Source organism: Amblyomma maculatum, chromosome 3, assembly GCF_055883805.1.
Source record: "Amblyomma maculatum isolate TAMU_Amacu chromosome 3, ASM5588380v1, whole genome shotgun sequence".
Classification (NCBI taxonomy): Eukaryota; Metazoa; Arthropoda; class Arachnida; order Ixodida; family Ixodidae; genus Amblyomma; species Amblyomma maculatum.
The window spans coordinates 37,101,044-37,124,876 of NC_139346.1; the positions used below are offsets into that span (position 1 = coordinate 37,101,044).

Sequence of the window (23,833 nt, forward strand, 5' to 3'; positions counted from 1 at the left end):
AAAAGGTCAAGCTGGAAGCATGAAACTGGCGGTGACAAACCTGATTTAGAACGGATTCTGCTTTCAATTTATCTTGCTATTCTACATCAACTATATCACCGCAGTACTTGAACGCTCGGACAAGTACTATTATCGCGTATAAATTCATTCACGATTCCCACTCTTTCTTTTCGTGATTTGCGAAAGTGACGGAGCCAGATGTTTTTTTCTTTAATGCAGGAATTACCCTTTTTGGGAAATTGCGCATAATATTGCCTGGCAGAAAACCGATATAATGTCTCTCATGCTTCCTTTATTCACATTGTACACCGTACAGGAAAACGTTCGCCTATTGTACTTCACCCATAGCTTTGCATTTCGCGTAGCATCAGAGCAGTTCTGATAAAAAATAATAAGTAAAATGCTTCTTTAATGCGACAGAACATTTGTGCGGCAATTGGGCCGGCATGCGATTACTGATCACAGAGCGAACCAGCTCATAAGAGTCAACCGGGCTTCGGCTCCATTTCGTCGACCTCTTCGTCGTGTCGTGTGAGGTGCTGGCGGTCGGAATAATTACAGAAAGCGCAAAATGCACTAGATACATCCGTGCCATCGATATGACTGAAGCTTAAACAGTTCCGTTTATTTGAGACATCGATCTGTTTATTAGGGCGGGTAAAGGTACCGGCTATTTCTCAGAGCAGGCTGCAATGGCTTCTGCGTGTATGTCATCCCAGAGGCTCATATAGGCGACCCTTTCACCCATGTTTCGAACTTTTTCTTCTAGCCTACTAAGCTGCTCAGGGGTGAAATATTCCTTCCATCCACCGACCTTGGCACTCCTAACCACCGCATACTTCGTTTCGTCTCCTTGGTGACCAGCCTTGCTTGTGACAATCTTGCGTCCTGTAGCAGCGGCCACTGATCCAGGTGCTGGTTTCTTTTCCAAATTTACCACCATTATGTTCTTCATGTATTCGGCCGAGCATCTCTCTAAAAGTTTCTCGAGCAAACCGGTCTTAGAATCCTCCAGAGCCCTGCCGTACCGGTCCCCTAGAAAGTGTGCAAGCCTGAGAACCGTACCGCGAGTGTCAGCCTTAAGTTCCTCGTAGGTTACAAAGAACACGTTTGGTTCATTTCTGAGGGCATAACCGATTTCCACGTGCTCAAAGAAGCTTCCGAAGCCGAAACTGCCCTCAAGAAATGCTTCGAAGAATTCGGCGAACGTGCCGTCTTGAAAGCGGTAAGTGGTGAGGTCGCTGATCATGTGGTAAAAGGAGACACACGTGTCCCACGGATTGCGTGCTACATAGATGTACTTGGCTTCGGGATTCATCGTCTCCCGTCGAAGGGGCAGGTGGGTGTAGTAGAAGCGAGCAGGCAGAGTGGGGTTCCATGTCTTGGTTCCTGTGTGCTCGACGGAACGGATGTTAGCGGTGAACTCTTCGTGAGAGTCAACGGGCTCTCCTTCCTGGAAAGAAGGCGAGGAAACGACAGGCACTACTGAATTGGGCTGAGATGTACACATATATAATTAAGTAGATTTAAACTCTTCTACGCTTGTATATACCATTTTACCGAGAGCAAGCAGGAGAGGAGGAAAATACTCCCTAACCAGATTCCTTGCGCCGGTCCATTGTTGCCAATGCCAAGTGGGCTGTGCATTCGCACGCTTCATGCATAGCAGGGCGGCCTTGCACCTCGGTATATTGCCGTTTGAGATACTTAAATATCTCTATTAGCGCCTCCTTTAGTGATAATGTCATCGGGAAAGCAAAGCGTGATCGTGGACTGCACAAATAATCAAAGAAATCGCAAGGTGATTGCCGAGAGCGCATGCGGGAAGCTTGCAATGACAGTCCGAGTGCTGCTGTAATATGCTTCTGGCTCACCGCTTTCTAGTCTATCCTGTTTTAATTTGGTTATGAACGTTTTGCGTGAGCCAGATAGACTTCATACCAATAACGGACTCACGAATATCATGCCCATTTTACTTCCTCCGCCTTACTAAACACGCACGCCGGGCAGGCCGTGCGTGCCTCCCGCAAGCCCTCCGCGCCAACGATACGGTGGATTTCTTCGCCAGCGCAAGAAGAGCGTGCTAAAATCTGTTCTCCACTTAAACAATAAGCCAAAAGCAAAAATAAAAGAATATTCTAGTGGTTTTCTGACATATACCGTGCTATTGATAACTGCAATACAAACAAGTTTCGCAACACAGACCCGCTGGTGCGGCGCGCGGCTCATCGTCTGCACGCTTGCTCCGCTGCTAAGGCGTCACCAAAATTTACATCTTTCTTTTACTGATACAATGGTATCGGCAGTAAGGCAGTTCCATGATAGACCATTTACTCAAGCACCGAGCAATTGCAAAGTGTCGTCGAATATGCCTTCGATGCGAAGCAATTTAGGCCTAGCGACGACTAGAGTGTAGCGCTCGGCGAGAGTGCCGTCGTCTGCCGCGCCAGCGGATGGCGCCGCTTTCGTAAACGCTGCCGTATGTGCTGCGATTTGGTCATCTTTGTAGCTGAGAGCGCACGTTGTCCGACGTTTTGATCAACAATACGTCGGGCAAACGATGCTGGTATGGCGTACGGGACGGGGATACGATGTTGTTGCGTCGCAGGATGAACACCAAGGCTGCTAAAAACGTCTACGGATGGTACTTCAGACACTACTTCTTTTATATGCTGTTCTTTAACCGTAGTTTAACTTGAAGACATGCATTTTTGAAGCAGTACAGCTCGATCGTACATTAAAATGGGTCGCACTTCACTTTTAATCAATGCGGCAATGACTGGAAAGCATCTTTCGTAGTACGTATATTCCGCGTTCGGTAGCTGCCCGTACGGTTCATTCGCTATGTTTGTGATTACAGTTACTATTGCGATAATAAAATAGAATTCAAAATACATGTAGCGTGACCAATACAACAGATACATTCTCACAGTTAAGTCTACCGAGCTGGGCCTGCGGAAGCGGAGCGCAGTCCTTCGCAGTCGTCCCGGCCGCTAGTGCTATTTCCAACAGCTGCCGCCATGCCTAACGGATGGTATAGGGTTTGCTGGCACGCTAAAATACAGCACAAAATACCACCAAGGTGTCGGAAAGCTTTCACGAACGCCGCGAAGCAACAATTTTACACTGCCACATCGCAGCACGCACAGCAAAGCCCAAGATGGCGTCAAGAGGAGCCGGTGCGGACATTCCCAGTTTAGCTCATAAGGGGCGCCACCATCAAAGTAAGATGGCTGCGGTCAGGCATCAAACCTAAACCGTCTATAGCGAACGCCGGCGGTGAAGGGTGGCAATTTAAGCTTTTCGAAAGAAAAGAAACTCTCGAATGCCATTGCGCACCATGAAAGTTTGCAGGAGTCTCAAACTTGTGCAAACGTGTAAACCTTTATGAGCACAACAGAGGCTAGGAGTAAGCAGTTTACGGTACCTTCTTATCGGGAACAAAATTATGAAGACAGAGATAACAGATAATTAGGAAGCATAGCCCCGAGTCGGCAACCAAGCCACCCGAAAGCAAGCAGCTCTTCGGAAACTCCAGCTTTAGTCTTGATATGTTACGTCACCAACATTAACCTCGTTGCGCCCTTTGCCAGACACAGGCCTCCTTCATATCTCTGTAATTAACCTTGCCTTGTGCTAAATGAGTTCACATTTCTCCGAAATTATCCTAATTTCATCCACCCTTCGCATTTTCAGCCGGCTTCAGCTATAAGCTTTCCTCCTTCTGGAATGCAGTCCATACCTTAAGAGACCAAAGGTTATCCTGCCTCTTACAATACACCCCGTAACCGTGCCCATACCTTCTCGCTCGGCTTTCCTTTTTGACTCACTTTAGATGCTTGTTGTGTCTTAACGTTACATAATTTTCCTTTCCATAGCTCGCCGCGTGGTCCTCATTTTCTGTCATTCTTCTCACTTATCGCCTACCACTAATCAGAACAAACATTTCTGTGGATAATAATTCCGTAACCACTGCTGGGTAGCTAAAGTGGGGAAGCGATTTGAACTTATCCGCAGTTATCAAAATGTAAGCTCCCACATTGCACTGCAGAAAACTAAAAAAAACAATTACCTAGGTTCTACAATGCAGCTGCCTATTTTGATGAGATGGTGTCATGTTTTGGTTCTTATCGTATGCGTGAACTATTGGATGGCATGAGCGTCGTACCATCGGGCACCGTTTTAAAACAAATGTTGACCTTTACACACCACATAAAAAACAGTCGCTCATTTCCTGTTTTCGTTCATCAGGGAAAAAAGTGGGACTTTGACGGCCCCAGCCAATGAGCTTACCTTGAGGATAAGCTGAACAATGTACTGCAGCCAGTGTGTGCCCACCTTAGGATAGGCGCTCATCACGACATCGCCCTTGAGTGCTTTAAATTTTAGGCTTTCCCGAAACACATCAGGGTTCACATTAGGAGGTCGCGGGATGCCGTCGATAATCTGGCAGAACGGTCTTCTGTTAACCATGGCAGTTTTTCTTTCCCTGAAATTATAAAGCATACGGGTGAAATGTCTGTGGTTAACAAAAACAAAGTGAGCCTCCATGAACCTCGACTTATTTATTTTACCAATTGAAATCTGACAAAGATGTTTTTTATTTCATTTCGTCTCACATGACCCTGTTTGCTGTCTTCGTATTTGCTTTGTTCGCTGTTTCGTAAGTTTCAGTACATACAATAGATGTAAATTTGTAAAATAATTGTAACGTCTAAACAATTAGCACTGTATCGAACTGTGTACAAAAGAGACCAAATTTGCAGGAAAATAAATCTCTAAAAAATACTTCCTGTACATGTAACATTCGTGGCAACGCGAAACTATGGTATCAAATGTCCATGAAACATGGTCACAGTACATAGTTGACCTTCATTGGCATTGCCAAGAACTAATAGAGCCGCTGTTGTTTGCGTATATTACCGGGTCTTAAAGATGAAGTCATTTTTCCAGCTTGAGAAGTCGACTGGTGGCACCCTGATCCATACTGTGTATACTGACAACGGCAAAGGGATTCTGTTCCACCGGTCTTCTGCCATGCCCCCCCCCCCCCCCTTGGGGTCTTTTTATATTATTTACCTCCTTCCGACCCGGCTCTGTCGTATTCTCGTGAATATTGCTGAGGGACTTACTAAAATGAATACTCCGTACAAAAAGGGAAACAAAAATACGAGCTAAAATGTCCTTATGTGCAATAACACGTTCGGGCTCAACTGGTCGCAAAGCTACTTTGGGGAGATAGTGCTGCGGGGAGTAAGCATAGGTCGCAATTCACCCTTACCATATTCTACCTTTGTTCTGAGACGTGCTCTAGTTGGTATTGATGCTCCAGGTTCGACCCTGAAACTAGGCACTCTTTGCAGCTTAGCTGATGATAACAACAATAGGCTCAGCTTGATCTTTTTTTTTCTGCTTGTTTTCTCACATCCTGGCATTCCTGACTATTAGGCTTAGAGAATATGAGCTGTCGAGTACACTGCCCCGCGCGAGTAGAAATATACATTTATAAATGTGCGCTCCATGCAGTGTTCACGTGGAAATAATTTAAAGCCGTTTCGGACTAGGTGTTATGATGTAGCCATGCACTTAAAGGATATTTAAACATATTTCTGTCTTCTTTTAGAGGACGTCCATTTTGGAGGACGTACACGAGCTGTGCCAGTTGTAGTCGGCGATAAACCGAAAAACTGAGCTCTGTTTCGCAGTCTTTGTGACAGAGCACCCCGCTTCAGTATCCGCTTCAGTTAATTGGTTCCTCGAGCGAAACATCTGTGAAACTTTGCTTACATTGCGAATTTGTGTCTTAAGCTCCGCTTTCGAGGATTGTTTTGGTGATCTTCATTTGACTGCAAATGTCAGGGCGATGCAATGCTGAAACTCGGCGTCTGATTTTTTTCCTCTTCCATGCCTCAGCTCAAACTCTTGGGCCTTCTTGGAGTTTGTCTGCACTAAATGTGGGATAAGTATAACGGTTGCAGCGGCAGTACATGATAATGCCGCCCTAAACAAAACCTGAAGCTTGTAGTAACGGTTCTTTATTCGTGCTCTACTTGGCGGCCAAAACCTTTACTCTAAGATAATCAGAAATCAGCCAAAGCTGTTTTGCTGCAGAGACAACGAGAAATAGAGGCCTGCAATTTTAGTCGTTTAAAGGCGGTCGTTGGATTCGAAGGACATGTTTTTATGAGAATAATACCAAAGTAACTTATTAGTTTTTGTATCCGAAGAGTAAAATATTGAGCACGATTCATTTAGACAGCACTCGGACAATACAGAAAATCAAATAGAGTAATACCCCAGATTGCCTGAGATTTATGGCGGAGTATTTGGTCCCTACAAAAAGAAAAACTGTGGCAGGCGCCAATATTCGGTCGTGAGATCATCAGCTGATAACTAACACATATAAGGCGACGCCTTTTGCGTCGTGTGCACTATAAGCCCATCGTTTCACGAGAAGGAAGCATACGTGTCCAAGATAACGTTAGCCAAGTGTTAAAAAATGAAACATTTGGGGTAGGCCAGAGACGCCACTTTTATAGGGCTCCCACCCACCTGACGCACTGCAGAATTTTTTTGTCCAATCAACTGATCAGTAATTAGGATAATTTTTCTAATTTACTAACTATCGCCATTAAAAAATAAATGGATTAGCAAATTTGGAGAACACATTTTGAAACTCCCGTTTCATTTATTTTCGCTAAAGAAAGCCTCACCTGTATTGTTTTTTCAAGCCCAAAAAATAGCCATCGATGTAAAAACATATTACGTGATTGACGCATTGGCGCGCCATTATTGGGCTGCATTTAAACTGGGCTTCTGTGAACGAAATGAGCTGCCGCCTTGGCCCCGCGACCTCGTTGCAGCGGCAGGTCGATATGTCTGCGACGGTTTCTTCGCCTCAGGCAGTCGGCGAACGTGGCGGTGCAAGTCGCAGCGAGCTCACCTGCCACCACCGAGATCTTGACGAGGCCTGCTCACCCAAGTATCCTACGTCACAACAGGCGGATTGCGATAACATACCAGCAAATGAATGTGCGAGCACGAATCTGAGTCGAGTCACATGGCGTCATCTCGCCCTTTTACCCAATCCTATACGCGCAAATTCAGTGGCTGATCCATTATCATTCATCCGCTTGTCGTGACGTTCGCTTATGGGAGAGAAGTGATGGAAAGTCCTTGCTAGAATCTCGATGGTGACGGCTCACCGTGTTGGCTGCCACCATCGCCAACCAACATAGCCTACCGCTGGGACTGGGCTGTCCAGTCACGGCCGCAGCTGATTTCGTTCACTCAAAGTAAGATTGAGGGCGCCACAATCGCGGCGCACGAATCTGTTAGTCACGTGATATTATTTGTATTTCGCTGGCTTTCCTTGGTGCTTTGAAAAACGATGCATGTGAAGCTTTCTTTATCGGAATGAAATGGAATGGAGGTTTTAGGAGGAGCTCCTCAACATTGCAAATTACGTTTATTTTCTAGAGGATATATTTAAATAAAAAAAATTATCGTAATTACTGAGTAGAGAATTGCAAACGAAAAATTGCCTGTGATGCGCCAAATGGCTGGCAGATATATACAAGCGAATTTTCTGGCCTATCTCAAATGTTTTATTTTTTAACCCTTGGCTAATGTTAGCTTGGACACCTGGCATAAGCGTCTCAACAGGGACCGGTGGTAGGTGGCTTCTTCACACGAGCACTATATCAAAGCACGTAGAAAAGAAGGACGTAAGTCGTATTTGTATCACTTTCAATAAGCATTTGACGTTAGCTAACAATTCGTACTCAGGCGATATGAAACAGTGCGAAACTTACTATTATGGTATTTTACATGTTTATAAACAGTGCTGCGCATTGATAGCGAAAAGGATTGTATGCCAAACTCTACATGCGCTTCTAAATAATTTTAAAGACTTTTTTTTTTCACTTGCTTAAGTCACAAAATATCTCACGAAACTCAGATCTCAAGAAAGAGGCAAAGGGAGCACAAGTGTTGTGCGCCTCCAAATATCGCGTGGAAAACATTCAAAGAATGAAGGAAAGAATCAACGTACCGTTCGCAGGCACCGACAATGGCTAATGAGCTGAAGTTGCGATTTTAATGCCCTACTTCACTTCTTCCTACTGCAGCAGCGAAATAAAATAAGAAATTAAAGCCACACGAGCCCTTGCTGCGCAGCAGCTGGTGCTTTAAGTTCCCGTCAAACAGACGCTGCTGCAGAACACTGCTCGAACGGGCACAGTGACCGGATGCAGATGTACAGGCGCACAAAAAATAACACAGAGCTTTGTAATTATATTTTTCATTGCTCACCGTGATTGCAGATGCGAGTGCATGAAGCTTGAGAGCATATGGGACATCCGGATAACAAGTGCAAAAAGTTTAATGTTTGCCTCAATAGCTGCACCGGCGACGCAGCACAGCTGTGCCGAAGAACCAACCATGTTCGCTTTTGCTTTTCAGGGTACCGCCACAAGCGATGGCAATATGGATAGCACTATCTTTAACGTGGTAGCCTGAAAGGCCTCGTTACTCAGGAAATACGGCGTCGGCGTTGTTGCTGACGGCGCTGTCCTAGCAGGTGGTACCTGGCAGCTGACATGGCCAAGCACTGATACTTCGGTGGCTTATCCGACGAAACGAGACCACATCCTAACCACAAAGTTTGAGGGAGTTTCCAACTATAGTTGATCATTTGAGATGGGAAAGTTCAATAAGAGAAAACCTTCCAGTGCTGTTCGATATATCTCGGCGCAGAATAGGTACTCAGTGCTAACAGGAAACCGACCTTAGAATAGAAACAATGAGCAATAATTTCAGAGGTATTATTACTGAGCGCGCGGTAGAAGTAGGTGCTAAAATTGTTAGCGAGGATAATGGTAAGCTGTCTAAGGAGACGAAAGACTTTATTAAGAAACGCTAAAGTTGAAAGCCTCCATCCCAACAGACCAGATAGAACTGTCATAGATATCAAAATTAATCAATAAGCTGAAGGCGGTCGAGATAAGGCAGTATAATATGGGGAAATAAACCATGCTCTAAAGAATCATTGTAGCCTGAAAGTGGTAAAGAGGCATAGGCAAAAATCAGATGTATGCACTGATGCACAAGACGGCAGTCCCATTACTAACAGGGACAAGATAATCAAGGTAGCGGAAGAGTACTATACGGACCTCTACAGTAGCCATAGTAGTCAGGACTAGTTTGAAATTGGCTGTAAGGAAGAGCAACCAGACGTTCCGCCAGTAAAAAAGGACGAGGTTAAGAATGCCTTAGAAGATACGAAAAGGACGAAAGCAGCTAGGAGGATCAGGTAGCTACAGGTTTGTTGAAGGACAGAAGCGGATATCATGCTAGAAAAACTGATCCCCGTATACACGCAATGGCTGATGATTCCAAAAGTACCGGAATCATGGAAGAACGCCAATATTATCTTAAATCATAAGGAAGTCGACGCTAAGGACTTGAAAATAACTGACCAATCGACTTGCTATCAGTTACGTGCAAACCATTTACCGAGGTAAGCGGTAATAGGATCAGGATAACCTCAGACTTCAATCAACCAAAAGATCAAGCAGGATTTCGGTCAGGGTGTTCTGCAATCGATCTTATCCACACTTTAAAACAGGTGATAGTGAAGTCCTGGGAGTTTACCTAACTCTTACACATAGCATTTATTGACTCTGTATAAGAAGGTTTATTCTACACGCCGAGGGCGGTGTCGAGGTCGGCGAGGAAGCGGGGCGATTCATATCGGCACGATGCTCTGCGCGACAATTCCACAGACTGCTTCCTTTTCATCAACGTCCAGCGAAGGGTCCATCTTATTCTTCACAATGCCCCCCGGAGAAAAAGGAGCCATCCTAGAGACTTTAGGGACGAAAATATAATGGGGTCGTAGAACTTAAGGCGCGGCTCATGTACCCTTGCGGACAAAAGCTAACGGAGCACGCGATTTGCTTCTAAAAGTTTTCACGCGTTCCATAATTTAAACTGGCCGTCATAGTATGTGCGAAGCGGTTTTAGTCGCCAGTGCCCTTTTACTTGGATAAATATAGTTTTATTATCTCCAGTACCGAAAGCGTGATTTTAATTTGAATGGAGAACGACTCAACCACATAATTCACTGGTGAAGTGCGCTCCAGGACACGGTAGGGCCCATGATACTTGAAGATCAGGAGGAGGAGGAGGAAGATGAGAAGGTTTTGTTAAGAGGCCGGGGCTGCCGGATGGAACACAAAGCCACACGAGTGAGCCGGGGCGAAATGTGGTGTATTATTTTGATCGGTGGCGTGGGGTATTTTTGGTGCCACTGAGAGTCGGTCGTGAACGTCCGGGCAATCTGGCGGCATTCTTCGGCATACTGTGTAGCTTCGGTCACTGTAGTCATTCTGAAGGGTCAGAGTTGTAAGGCAGGTTGTTAGAGGAGCAGATGGATGCCGACCGTAAAGCAAAAATAACGGACAGAAACACGTGCTGGATTGCGTAGCAGTGTTGTACGCGTGGGTGATATAAGGAAGGACAATGTCCCAGTTCGTGTGGTTCAATCCGACGTACTTCGCAAGCATGTCACTAAGAGTGCGATTAAATCGTTCAGTTAGGCCGTTTGTTTGCGGGTGGTAGGCGGTGCAAGTCCATTGAATGATTTTGCACTGAGCGAGATGGGCTTGAACAACCTCAGATAAGAAAACACGGCCTCTGTCGCTGAACAATTCACGAGGAGCACCGTGACGAAAACTGAAGCTCTTCAATGAGAAACCGGCAACATGTCGGGCTGTTGCAGCTGGGAGCGCGGCGGTTTCGGCATATCGCGTCAGATGGTCGACGGCGACAATGACCCAGCGATTACCATGAGCTGTGTACGGAAGGGGGCCATTAAGGTAAATTCCAATGCGGTCGAAGGGTCTAAGCGGGCATGTGCGAGCCTGTAACTCCCCAACCGAACAGTGAGAGGCAGGCTTGCGGCGTTGGCCAGTCAAGCACGATCGAACGTACCTAAGAACCGAGTTGTACATACCACGCGAAGAGTAGCGCAGATGGATTCGAGTGTACGTCTAAAAAACTCCGGCGTGACCGCACCGCGGATCGGCGTTAAAAGCTGTACATATTTATGTCCGTAGATAGCGCGGAACCATGAGGAGCCATTTCCGTCCACTTAATGTGTAGTTGCGCAGGCAAAGGAGCTGATCCCGAATCTCATAGTGGGAAGCTTTACGGCGAAGGGCGCGTGAAGGGGCAATCGCTGAACTGTTGGAAGGGTAGTCAAGAAGAGATGCGATCCATGAATCCTTTCGTTTTACGGCGGGCCTGTCACTGACGTCGATCGAAGACTCCGCGGAGTCCAAGAAGGAGAGGCCCGCAAGGTCAACTGGGAGCGGCGAGCGAGACAAAGCGTCAGCGTCTTTATGTGTGCGGCCAGATCGGTAAATAACGCAGATATTGTATTCTTGCAGATGAAGAGCCCATCGTGCGAAGCGACAGGAGGGGTTCTTAAGCGGTGAAAGCTAGCATAGGGTATGATGGTCCGTGAATACATGAATAGAACGGCCATAAAGGTAAGGACGAAACTTTGTGAGCGCCCATACAATTGCCAAGCACTCCTTTTCCGTTACAGAGTAGCTCGCTTCGGCTTTCTTGAGAGTACGGCTGGCGTAGGCGTATTCACCGAAGCCAGAGGGGCTCTGGCCAAGCACAGCGCCAAGGCCGAGACGCCACACTTCGGTAGGCGCCTGAGGGTCAAAATTGCGCAGAATGGGCGGGGCTGTTAGGAGGCGGCGCAAGGTTTTGTAGGCGTCGTCGCATGCTGGTGACTACAGCCAAATATATGAGTTATTGCTAAATAGCTCAGTCAGCGGGGCGACAATAGAAGTAAAGTTCCGTATAAAAAGCCGGAAGTATGAGCACAGGCCCAAAGAACTCCTTAGTTTTTTTATTGTAGTAGACTTCAGAAACTCTTTTGGCGGAATCAGGCTGTATACCCTCCTTGGATACAACGTGGTCTAAAATGGTCAGCTCACGAGCAGTGAAACGACACTTCAAGTTGAGCTGTAGAGCGCTGTTCGCAAGACTTGTCAAGACCTGCTTCAGGCGAGAGAAGTGAGTCGCAAAGTCAGGCGAGAACAGCCCAATGTCGTCAAGATAACAGAGGCTTGTCTTCCACTTCGGGCCTCGTAGTATCATACGCTCGAATATAGCAGGGCCATTGCAGAGACCGAAAGGAATGACGGTAAATTTAAGGAGGCCATCGTAGGTAATAAATGCAGTTTTAGGGCGATCTTCCACAGCCATGGGCACCTGCCAGTAACCGGATCGTAAATCGAGTGAAGAAAAGAGTTCAGCACCTTGCAAGCAGTCCAACGCACCATCTATACGCGGAATGGGGTAGACGTTTTTTCTCGTGATTTTGCTTAGGCGGCGGTAGTCAACGCAGAAGCGAATATAACCGTCTTTCTTCCACACCACGACAACAGGGAAGGACCAGGGACTGTTAGAAGGCTCAATCACTGCATTCTGAAGCATAGTGTTTACTTGGGCTTCAATCACTCAGCGCTCGGTGGCAGACACTCGATAAGGGCGCTGACGCAAAGGAGCATTGGAACCGGTGTCAATGTGGTGAGCAACGGTTGATGTGTGGCTCAAAGCAGGCTGGTGAGAGCCAAATAAAGAACGGAACCAATGAAGCAATGCGAGAAGTTCAGAGCGATCAGGCCCAGGAAGACTGGTATGGATGAAGCGGAGGAAACCGTCGACAAATACTAGTGCAGCGCAAGAAGAGGCGGTGTGAGTGCAGCCAAGTCAGCGGAAAGCGAAGCGGGTGTGGCGTCACCGGTGAGAATAGAATTAATGAGCTGGATGGTGCCGAAACATTCACCGCGGCGCAGGGATACGGGAAATGAGAACGGATTAGAAATCCAGAGCCTGGTGAGGCCAGTAGATATAGTAAGTACGGCATAAGGCAGAAGAATTTTGCGGTTTAGAAAGGTCGACAATGGGGTGAAAAGTACATCGGTACTGCGGGAAAAAGCACACGCGCTGGGCACAAGAACGAAAGACCACGCAGGGAGATCAGTATCTTCGGCAACGACGACTTTGGGAAAAGGAACGTCCCACGACGGTTCGTCTTGCGCAAAAATCTCCAGTTCAGCTTAAGCACAGTTGATCACCGGATTGTGGCGCCACAGAAAATACCAACACAAGATAAGATCATGAGAGCAAGAAGGCAATACGACGAACTCTATTGCGTATACAACTTCTTGAATAATGACTCTAGCTGTGCACATTGCTATAGGCTGTACAGGCTGGGCACTTGCCGTGCATAATGACCCTCCTGAAATAGGTGTCGTCCCTTTTCGCAATGAACGGCAAATACTTGCAGCCATGGCAGAAACAGCAGCGCCGATGTCGATTAGAGCCAGTACTATTACCCCCTCAACACAAACTTCAAGAATATTTGCCGGAGATTCGTGAGGCCTTTGACAGTTCGCTTAATGAAGACTCCACTCACTGCCCCCCCCCCTTTTTTTTTCTTTTCTTTCTCTTTTTGAAATAAAGTTTTCTCTCTCTCTCTCTCTTGACAGTTCGCTCGTTGCGCAGTTCTCGCCTCAGGAGCTGCGGCATTCAGTTTCCCTATTGAGCAAGATTGGGACGCCGTCGCAGAGAAGATAGGGAGCAGCGGCGAAGTTGAGCGGCGAGAAGAATAGGTGGCACAGTGATTTGCGACAGAACTTGAAGAATTTCGGGGCTGCTGCCAGGAAGCTGACATTAGGTGCGGCAGAAAATCATCGGCAGCGCGATTTCGGCAGTACCTGGCAATATGGCCAGCAAATTCACAGGAGTAACAGATGAGACGGTTATCACTCGTTCGCCAAGGATTGCAGATCTGAGGACGAGGTGGAACTAATGGCTGTGGAGTGTGAGCGAATTCCTGAGCAAGCCCTGGAGGCGTAGCGTACACCAAAGGGTAGCTAGGTGGCATTGGTCGGGCAGCAATGGAAGCGTACGTCCGTTCTGCGACAGAAGCGGTGGCGCATGTCATTGGTGTAGTGACAGGGACGTCGGCGTATGCGAAGGGCTCCACAGCCGGCAAGGCCTAAGGCATGGGCGCTGGCAGAGGAACAGATGGAAGGGTGCCCGCCACGTGGTCGGCTATATACCTTGTTGAAGGGGCGCCAAATTGCGACACAGCTCGAAGTTTGTGGGCAGCAGAGATATTTGTCGAGCAACTTCTTCCCGGTTGAAGTCTTTGAGTTGCTGCAGCAGCGAGGAGGTCTCAGACGTAGCGGAGAGGGCAAAAAGTGACTCCGCAGGCGCGGAAGGCTGTCGAGGGAGGATGCGCTGCTTGCGCAACTCATCGTATCTCTCAAAGGTTGACAACATGAGAAAAAGTAGTCAAATCCCGGTAGTTCAACATCTGAAAGGCGTCATATATTCAATGCCCTTCAGGATGTGTTATATCTTTTGAGGCTCGGACATCTGCCCAGGTTGGAGCACATCTTCAATGTAACTAGTAAATGTCTCGCCGAGCCGCTGTGATCGATCCTGCAGGCGTTGTTTTGCGCGCAGCTTGCGTACAGCAGGACGACCAAACACGGTGGCAAGGTTCGCCTTGAACGAGTCCCAATTTGTGATATCGGCTTAGTGGTTACGATATCACAGGTTGGCGTCAAATAAAAGATGACGTTTGTTAACTGTGTGGCATCGTCCCACTTATTGTACGAACTCCCTCACTCGTATGACGCATGCCAGTCGTCACAGTCGGTGTCGCAGTCGTACTGAAGAGCGCAGGGTATCGCTGGCGTAAGGAGCCAGAGCAGATGACCGGCGGGGTCATGGGGGCGGTTGATGGGCGTTCGTCTTCGGCCATGCGAATTGCCGGTAGCGCGCGGGTTCGAAGCCTCAGCGTGAGGCAAGGGTATCAAGCCTCACCTCCACAAAATGTAGGAGAAGGTTCATTTTACACGTCGAGGATGGCGTCGAAGTCGGCGAGGAAGCGGGGCGATTCAGATCGGCACGATGCTCTGCGCGACAATTCCACAGACTGCTTCCTCTTCGTCAACGTCCGCCGAAGGAGTCCATCTTCTTCTTCGCAACTACGAGAAGTGCAAGTGCCGCCTACGAGTCCCGTTCCTTGCGCTGTTTTATTTCATTATGAACTACGATAAATTATTTGACTCAGTCGAAACCTCAGCGAAACCTCAAGGGAAGGTAAGCGTAACAAAAGCGACAGAAAATTAGGCTGGTGGAAGGAATTAAGAAATGCGGAGGGGTCAAGTGGATGCAGCTAGCACAGGACCAGGTTAATCGGAGAAACATGGGAGAGGCCTTCGTTCTGCAATGATTACAGTCCGGCTGATGATGATGACGCTGTTGGATTTAAGTACAATATTCCTAGGCCCCGCAGACCCACTCATACGGCAAGGTTGAAGCGGGGCTTCATATGTTGTATGGTAGCTTACGCTATCCCGTCAAACCCTTAAGAGTCCTCCATTCCCCAATCTGGAATGGAGTCCTGCAATAAGCTTTAGATATTACGTCTAAATATGCCTCTTTCATTGGGTTTGAACTTTGCACCAGTAAAACTACGTTCATATCAGTCGCCAAGCGCTGGGGGCGCCGTAAACTAGCGGCAACACCTATTCGTGTGTGTACATGTGTCTGGAACCCACTTCAGGAAGTTCAACAGTAACAATATTGGGTTTAACGATTCATGAGTGAGGAACTGGAGTTTCATAGGCTGTCTCGCGCTAAAAACAGGCGTTAGAGCGGTGTCTGACCAGACGCATTGCTACAAAAACGGGTGGTGCTCTCTCCGATTTACAAGACAGTTGCTGCGGGCAGTTGTGGAATAACGCCTTGTTTATAAAGCCCAATTTCAGCATTTGACAAGTTCACAATTGGATCGCCTTGAAGCTGTTATTCGCAAACTTCGCAAAGCCTATTTCTTGTCTAAATGTCATCTTCAAAAAATTTCTCTTCCATACAAAGTTCGCTCAGCATAACTATCTTATCAGTTGAAGCATGCCTAGCTGAAATATATTCGCCTAAATAAAATTCATAAAACGTTGAAATCTTAAACGGTCTTTGTTTGAACCAGCATTCATCGCTCAGAAGGAGACGATTTTGACACTAAAGTTTGTTCTGTTTATTCGGCATCGAAAGAAATGCCTTGTTCGAAGTTTTTAAAAACGCATGACTTAAAGGTGGAGAGTGTAGAAGCTGGTAATTAGTGAATCTTGCAGTCACGAGTTGTTTGGCCCGTACCGCAATCATATAAGAGGCTTGCAGATTACGTCAAGCTTATAGGAAATCAACGCAGCCAGGATATTACATTCATATATGTTTGCTCCTCGAATCTTATGACATTAACTAGTTTATAAATAAAAACTTTGAAATCTGTACACCAACTTCAAGCTGCCGCTTTTTAGATGCAAAGCATAGAGTTTCTCGCTGTATATCAAAGTGGCAAAGGTGAACCACAAGTTTTGAAAATGTTTCTTTAGGAAGAAAATATTTCTAGATTGTGTGTAAGGTTATAGCTACTTTATGTGACAGTGTATATATGCAACCAGACATTGCGTCTTGACCAAAACTAGAAGATCTGCCGGGTATTCTGAATAAGAATATAGGAGGACCTGCAATTTGGAGACGACATGAGTTTACAGGGGAGATGAACTGTCGACAGCTTTTAATTACATTATTGTTAAAAACTAGCTGCCATGAAATCATATCAATCCGCCAAAATACAAATAAGTGGAAACTCTGTTTGAGTATGGAAGGCACAGCACGCCGGAAATTCAATTGACACGTCAGCCGAGCCGAGCCGTAACGGAAACGAAACAGGATGTTCAATGAAGAAAAATAGAAACAGATACAGGCAATTATTGAGAGGTCAGGTTGACAGTGCGCTTGACTTGGTCGGAGGACACCGAACCAATTTCGAATCCCAAGTCATTTCCGGCTTGAAAATTGCACACAAAAGGCGCACTCTACGGAGATAAATGAACCTGTGCGCTAAAATAATCTCTTCCTTTGGCGCACGTGCTGATTAGCAGAGGTTTATTGCCCTTCAGAAACGTATGGAATAAACGTTTTTGTACGTTTTCTGTCCGGCAGTTTTTCTCGCTGTTTGGTAAAACACTTCAAGTTTACACACAGCGAGAACGATGGGAACGATATTTTAAAAACAGAAAAATTACATTACCGTATCGCTCTAACACCAATCACTCGTTGTTATTCAGACAAAGCATAATTGCTCACGAGACAACGAACTTTGAATACCTTAACCTGCAACACCACTTTCATCGCACGCGCGCGAGTGAGCCTTTATTGCCTATTGTTGCCGCTGTACGCTTTCAGCTAATATAGACGTTTCATTCCACCTTCGACAACAGGAGAACGAAAATACACGTTAGAGCTCAGCAGAATTCAGGGGGCCTTTGTTTTATGGGTTAGAGAAGATGATTTCTAAATGATCTGCACTTCATTTTGTTGTATACCTGCATTCGAATTCAAATAATGTGCTATTATGTCGTTCTGCACTGCATTATCCTCATAAAAAGTGAAGGAGCGGATGAAGAAAGAAAAATATATTATGTAGGAGAAGCTATATTATTCTAGACTTTCTCTCATCCAGTGAGGCAAATTTACAGCAGCGGGAAATGTAGATTTCCTTTTTTATATATATATATATATATATATATATATATATATATATATATTGTAGGGGTGTGTTTATTCGGTGAACCCAGGTGATTCCAGCCGCTCAGGGGAGACTCGCAGCGAAGCGTCAGGCGTGGCGAAAGAGCAAGGCAGCGAACAACTTCTTCGTCTTTGAGAGCGGCAGCACGCGACGCATGTCAGTGGTTATATCGATGAAGATTACCACACTACAGTTTCCCCCCGGGCAGAGAAGGAGCCATCCTGGCGACTCATGGTGCCGAAAGGACAGACGGATCGTAGTAGGGCTTGATTCGGTCCACATGAACTATTTCGCGTCCACGGCGACGCAAGTCCGCAGATGGCGTAACCGGCTCAACTACGTAGTTCACAGGAGATGTTTTTTGAAGGACTCGGTATGGACCGTGATACCGAGCAAGAAGCTTCTTTGACAGGCCGGCGGTTGTGGCAGGAACCCAGAGCCACACCAGGGAGTTGGGCGCATATGAAGGCGCCTCACCTGTGTCACGATGGTGTTTTTGTTGCCACTGATTTTCCTTTGTAAGCGAACGAGCGAGCTGACGGCATTCTTCTGCGTACTGGGCGGCGTCCGAGAGTGGCGTCGATTCAGAAACATCAGGGCGGTAGGGAAAAAGCGCGTCCATTGTGCAGGTTGGCTCGCGCCCGTAAAGAAGAAAAAAGGGAGAAAATCCGGTGGTGGTCTGTATCGCAGTGTTGTACGCGTAGGTTACGAAGGGAAGAACGTGGTCCCAGTTGGAATGAGCGTCGTTGACGTACATGGCCAGCATGTCACTCAGAGTACGGTTGAAGCGTTCTGTCAGGCCATTCGTCTGAGGGTGGTAAGAAGTAGCGGTGCGATGAATGATGCGACATTCTTTCAGTAGGGCCTCGAGAGCGTCGCACAAGAAAACGCGTCCGCGGTCACTGAGCAGTTCCTTCGGAGTCCCGTGGCGAAGAATCAAGTTGTGGAGAATGAACAAAGCAACGTCTCTTGCAGAGGCAGAGGGTAACGGTGATGTTTCAGTGTAGCGAGTCAGATGGTCTACTGCCACAATAATCCACCGGTTTCCAGCAGGAGTAGTCGGAAGAGGGCCATAGAGATCTATGCCAACGCGGTCAAACGGACGAGCAGGGCAGGGTAACGGCTGCAACGAAACAGAGGACTTCTGAGGAGTTTTTCGGCGTTGACAAGATTCGCAAGCGCGCACGAAATGTCTTACGAAGCGGTACATTCCACGCCAGTAAAATCGCAGACGTAGGCGCGTGTAGGTTTTCAATACGCCACCGTGAGCACATTGTGGGTCACCATGGTACGCAGCACAAATGTCGGCACGGAGATGACGCGGGATGACTAGAAGCCACTTCCGTCCATCAAGCAAATAATTGCGGCGATAGAGAAGACCGTCACGAATGGAGAAGTGGTGGGCTTGGCGGACGAGCGCTTTGGATGAATGACCGGGAGTAGGACTTGAGAGAAAATCCAAAAGTGCATTGATCCAGGGGTCATTCCGCTGCTCGGTAGCCATGTCGATAGTTGTAAGAGTCGACAAATCGTAGGCACAGACGTGGTCAGACGAATTATCTCTAGGCAATGGCGAGCGGGAAAGAGCATCCGCGTCCGTATGCTTTAGGCCTGATCGATAAATGACATGAATGTCAAACTCCTGGAGACGAAGAGCCCAGCGAGCAAGGCGACCGGATGGGTCTTTCAGAGAGGCAAGCCAGCACAAAGCGTGGTGATCGGTCACAACGTAAAACGGTCGACCATACACATAAGGACGAAATTTTCCGATAGCCCAAATAATGGCCAAACATTCCCGTTCTGTGACTGAATAATTAGATTCTGCCTTTGTCAATGTTCGGCTGGCGTATGCCACAACATACTCGTTGTAACCAGGCTTACGTTGGGTAAGGACGGCACCAAGCCCAATACCGCTGGCATCAGTGTGGATCTCCGTAGGCGCAGCCGGATCAAAGTGGCGTAGAATGGGCGGCGAAACCAAAAGGCGGCGTAAAGTGTCGAAGGCTTTATCGCAGGCTGGAGTCCAGGCGGAAAGGTCGGAGCTGCCGGCAAGGAGCTGGGTCAGAGGAGCGATGATAGAGGCGAAGTTCAAGATGAAACGTCGAAAGTAGGAGCAGAGGCCGATAAAGCTCCGAAGCTGCTTCAGGGAGGTTGGCTTCGGGAACTCTGCAACTGCGCGAAGTTTGGTGGGGTCGGGAAGAATGCCGTCCTTAGAAACTACGTGGCCTAAAATTGTGAGTTTTCGGGCGGCAAAGTGGCACTTCTTCAAATTCAACTGAAGCCCAGCGCCGGCGAGACACGTGAGGACATCCTTTAGGCGGAGAAGGTGAGAAGAAAAGTCGGCAGAAAAAACTACGATGTCGTCCAGATAACAAAGACAGGTCTGCCACTTGAGTCCACGAAGAACAGTGTCCATCAGGCGCTCGAAAGTAGCCGGGGCATTGCAGAGGCCAAAGGGCATAACGTTGAACTCGTATAATCCATCCGGTGTTATAAAGGCAGTTTTCGAGCGGTCATTATCAGCCATCGGTACTTGCCAGTAGCCGGAGCGCAAATCCAAAGAGGAGAAATACTCGGCTCCCTGTAAACAGTCCAAGGCGTCGTCGATTCGCGGCAAAGGATAGACATCTTTGCGCGTGATTTTGTTAAGCCTACGGTAATCGACGCAAAACCGGATGGAACCATCTTTCTTGGTGACCAAAACAACCGGAGAAGCCCATGGACTGTTAGATGGCTGTATGACGCCTCGGCGAAGCATGTCGTCCACGTTGTCAGCAATGACTTGGCGCTCAGAGGCCGACACGCGATAAGGACGCTGTCGTAAAGGTGCGTTTGTACCAGTGTCGATTGCGTGCGTAACGACAGACGTGCGACCCAGAGCAGTGTGAGGAAGGTCGAAGGCAGAAGTGAAGTTCTGTAGAAGAGCAGCGAGTTGATCGCGTTGTGCGGGTGGGAGATCTGCGTCAATAGCTTGTTGAAGAACATCGGGTGGTTTAGAAGCGGTCGCTGTATCGCAAGAGCTGAGCTCATTAACGTCTAATGAAGTAGGCGTTGCAGGAAGAGTATTTACAAGCTCGGGATCAAGTTCTTCAATACGACCGAGACACTCGCCGCGTAGCAGGACGGACGGGCACGAAAATGGATTTGAGACGTACATTGCACTAAGGCCATCTTCGAACTTGAGGACAGCAAATGGAAGCAGGAGGCAGGGATGGCGTGAAGCGGCGTCGGAAGGTGTGAAGAAGACAGTCGAACTAATAACGCTTTCACAGGAGAGTGGAACGAGGGCAGCAGAAAATGGAGGAATGTCTGTGTCACTGGCGACGAGGAGTTTTGCAGGCCGGGTAGGGACGTCACACAAGACGGTATCACAAAGAGGTAAAAAGGAAACTTCCGCGCGGGCGCAGTCAATAACGGCATGATGAGCGGAAAGGAAATCGTAGCCCAGGATGATGTCGTGTGAGCAGTGAGCCAGTACAATAAACTCGATGGTGTATAAGACGTCTTCGATGAGAACACGGGCCGTGCACGCTGCTGAGGGATGAATGCGCTGGGATGAAGCGGTGCGAAGCGAAAAGTCGGGTAGTGCGGTGGTCACCTTGCGAAGACGACGGCAAAGAGATTCACTGATGACGGATACGGCAGCGCCCGTGTCAACAAGAGCGAGTATTGCGACACCGCCGACGAACACTTGTATTACGTTTGCGGGAGAAGACGGAGGACTTGAAGAGTTCGAACCAAGCGCAGTTCTTGCCCCGGGAACTGCGACTGTTAGTTTCCCTCAACAGCGCTGGTAGAACGTCGGGGAAGCGGTGATGGTGAACGGCGACGAGGGGAAGATGATCGGCGAGAGGTATACGTTTGATTGTCCCGAGGAACGAACTCGGAACCGGGTTGAGTTCTCGGCGAGGGCTGGTCGGCGTCGTACGTGTAGTTCCAGGGGTCAGGGCAAGAAGGTGGAAGGCGCTGGCGGCAAAGACGGGCTACATGGCCCGGCAGCCCACAAGAGTAGCAAATTGGCCGGTTGTCTGCGGTGCGCCAAGGGTTCGTAGGGCGTTGGCGTACCCTTGGAATACGGACATGGAACGCCGACCCAGGCGATGGTGAAGGATGGTTGGAAGGGGCGGCCTGGTAGGAAACAGGTGCGGTTGGCATTAGCGGCCTGGCCGCAACTTGGGCGTACGTTAGTGGTGCCGTTACTTGCGGTGGCACGGGGCTGGTCGGAAGCACTGGGCTGGGCGAGAGCACGGAACTGGGCGAAAGGACATCAGCGATATGGTCTTGCACGGCACGCCGTATGGTAGGGGCCAAAGACGGAGCCATGTCAGGAACAAGGCGACCAGTGTCTTGTAATTGAGGGACCAGGGATAGCTGGCGGGCGACCTCTTCGCGAACGAAGGCTTTTATCTGTTGAATCAAAGGGCTGTCCTCAGATGAAGTAGAACCACCCAGTGCTAGTGTAGAAATGGTGTCGTCTCTAAAACCGGACCGCCGGGTAGAAGCGCGCTGCTTTCGAAGCTCGTCGTAGCTCTGGCAAAGTTTAATCACTTCACTGACGGAGGCAGGATTTTTCAGCCAGAGCATCTGACACGCGTCCTCGGAGATACCTTTCAAGATGTGTCCGATCTTAGCCGCTTCGGACATTACTGGGTCGACACGTTTGCACAGGTCAACGATGTCCTCTATGTAACTTGTGAATGACTCTTCGGCATGCTGTGTGCGCTCACGCAAGCGTTGTTCTGCTCGGAGTTTGCGAACTGCAGGACGGCCAAACACTTCCGAAAAATTCTTCTTAAATGCAGACCAAGATGGCAGGTCTGCCTCATGGTTGCGAAACCAGAGGTTCGCCACGTCGGTCAGGTAAAAGATTACGTTACCTAGCTTAATAGTGTCGTCCCATCTGTTATAACTGCTGACACGTTCATACGCCGACAACCAGTCGTCGACGTCTTGGTCAGCCGTGCCACTGAAGAGGCATGGATCACGCTGCCGTAGAACGCCAGAACACAGTACCGTGGTTGGTAGGGGCGCCGATGTCGAGGTGGTCTCGTCTGGCATGGTGGAAGCAGTGGTCAACGTGCGGCTTCTAAGTTCCAGGGTGGATGGGAACGTACCCCGCAGCACCTGCACCAATTGTAGGGGTGTGTTTATTCGGTGAACCCAGGTGATTCCAGCCGCTCAGGGGAGACTCGCAGCGAAGCGTCAGGCGTGGCGAAAGAGCAAGGCAGCGAACAACTTCTTCGTCTTTGAGAGCGGCAGCACGCGACGCATGTCAGTGGTTATATCGATGAAGATTACCACACTACAATATATATATATATATATATATATATTGTAGGGGTGTGTTTATTCGGTGAACCCAGATGATTCCAGCCGCTCAGGGGAGACTCGCAGCGAAGCGTCAGGCGTGGCGAAAGAGCAAGGCAGCGAACAACTTCTTCGTCCTTCAGAGCGGCAGCACGCGACGCACGTCAGTGGTTATATCGATGAAGATTACCACACTACAGTTTCCCCCCGGGCAGAGAAGGAGCCATCCTGGCGACTCATGGTGCCGAAAGGACAGACGGATCGTAGTAGGGCTTGATTCGGTCCACATGAACTATTTCGCGTCCACGGCGACGCAAGTCCGCAGATGGCGTAACGGGCTCAACTACGTAGTTCACAGGAGATGTTTTTTGAAGGACTCGGTATGGACCGTGATACCGAGCAAGAAGCTTCTTTGACAGGCCGGCGGTTGTAGCAGGAACCCAGAGCCACACCAGGGAGTTGGGCGCATATGAAGGCGCCTCACCAGTGTCACGATGGTGTTTTTGTTGCCACTGATTTTCCTTTGTGAGCGAACGAGCGAGCTGACGGCATTCTTCTGCATACTGGGCGGCGTCCGAGAGTGGCGTCGATTCAGAAACATCAGGGCGGTAGGGAAAAAGCGCGTCCATTGTGCAGGTTGGCTCGCGCCCGTAAAGAAGAAAAAAGGGAGAGAATCCAGTGGTGGTCTGTATCGCAGTGTTGTACGCGTAGGTTACGAAGGGAAGAACGTGGTCCCAGTTGGAATGAGCGTCGTTGACGTACATGGCCAGCATGTCACTCAGAGTACGGTTGAAGCGTTCTGTCAGGCCATTCGTCTGAGGGTGGTAA

At 48.3% G+C, this 23,833-nt stretch overlaps 1 protein-coding gene across 1 annotated transcript; it reads right to left on the bottom strand.

Annotated features, from left to right (window-relative positions):
- Window positions 1–286: 286 nt before the first annotated feature.
- Window positions 287–4,483, bottom strand: LOC146194537 (sulfotransferase 2A8-like). Its single transcript, XM_084596586.1, has 2 exons — window positions 4,294–4,483; window positions 287–1,453 (listed from the first exon to the last, which is right to left on the bottom strand). Exons 1-2 carry the CDS (start codon window positions 4,471–4,473, stop codon window positions 671–673), a joined length of 963 nt encoding a protein of 320 aa, XP_084452712.1. The 5' UTR covers window positions 4,474–4,483; the 3' UTR covers window positions 287–670.
- Between the last annotated feature and the right edge of the window lie 19,350 nt (window positions 4,484–23,833).

Bases quoted from the DNA above. Each gene is read 5' to 3' on its own strand.
- LOC146194537 (XM_084596586.1), bottom strand. From the start codon at position 4,473: ATGGTTAACAGAAGACCGTTCTGCCAGATTATCGACGGCATCCCGCGA. The intron at 1,454-4,293 runs GTAAGCTCATTG...CCTTCTTTCCAG, and splicing joins TTGTTCAGCTTATCCTCAAG to GAAGGAGAGCCCGTTGACTC.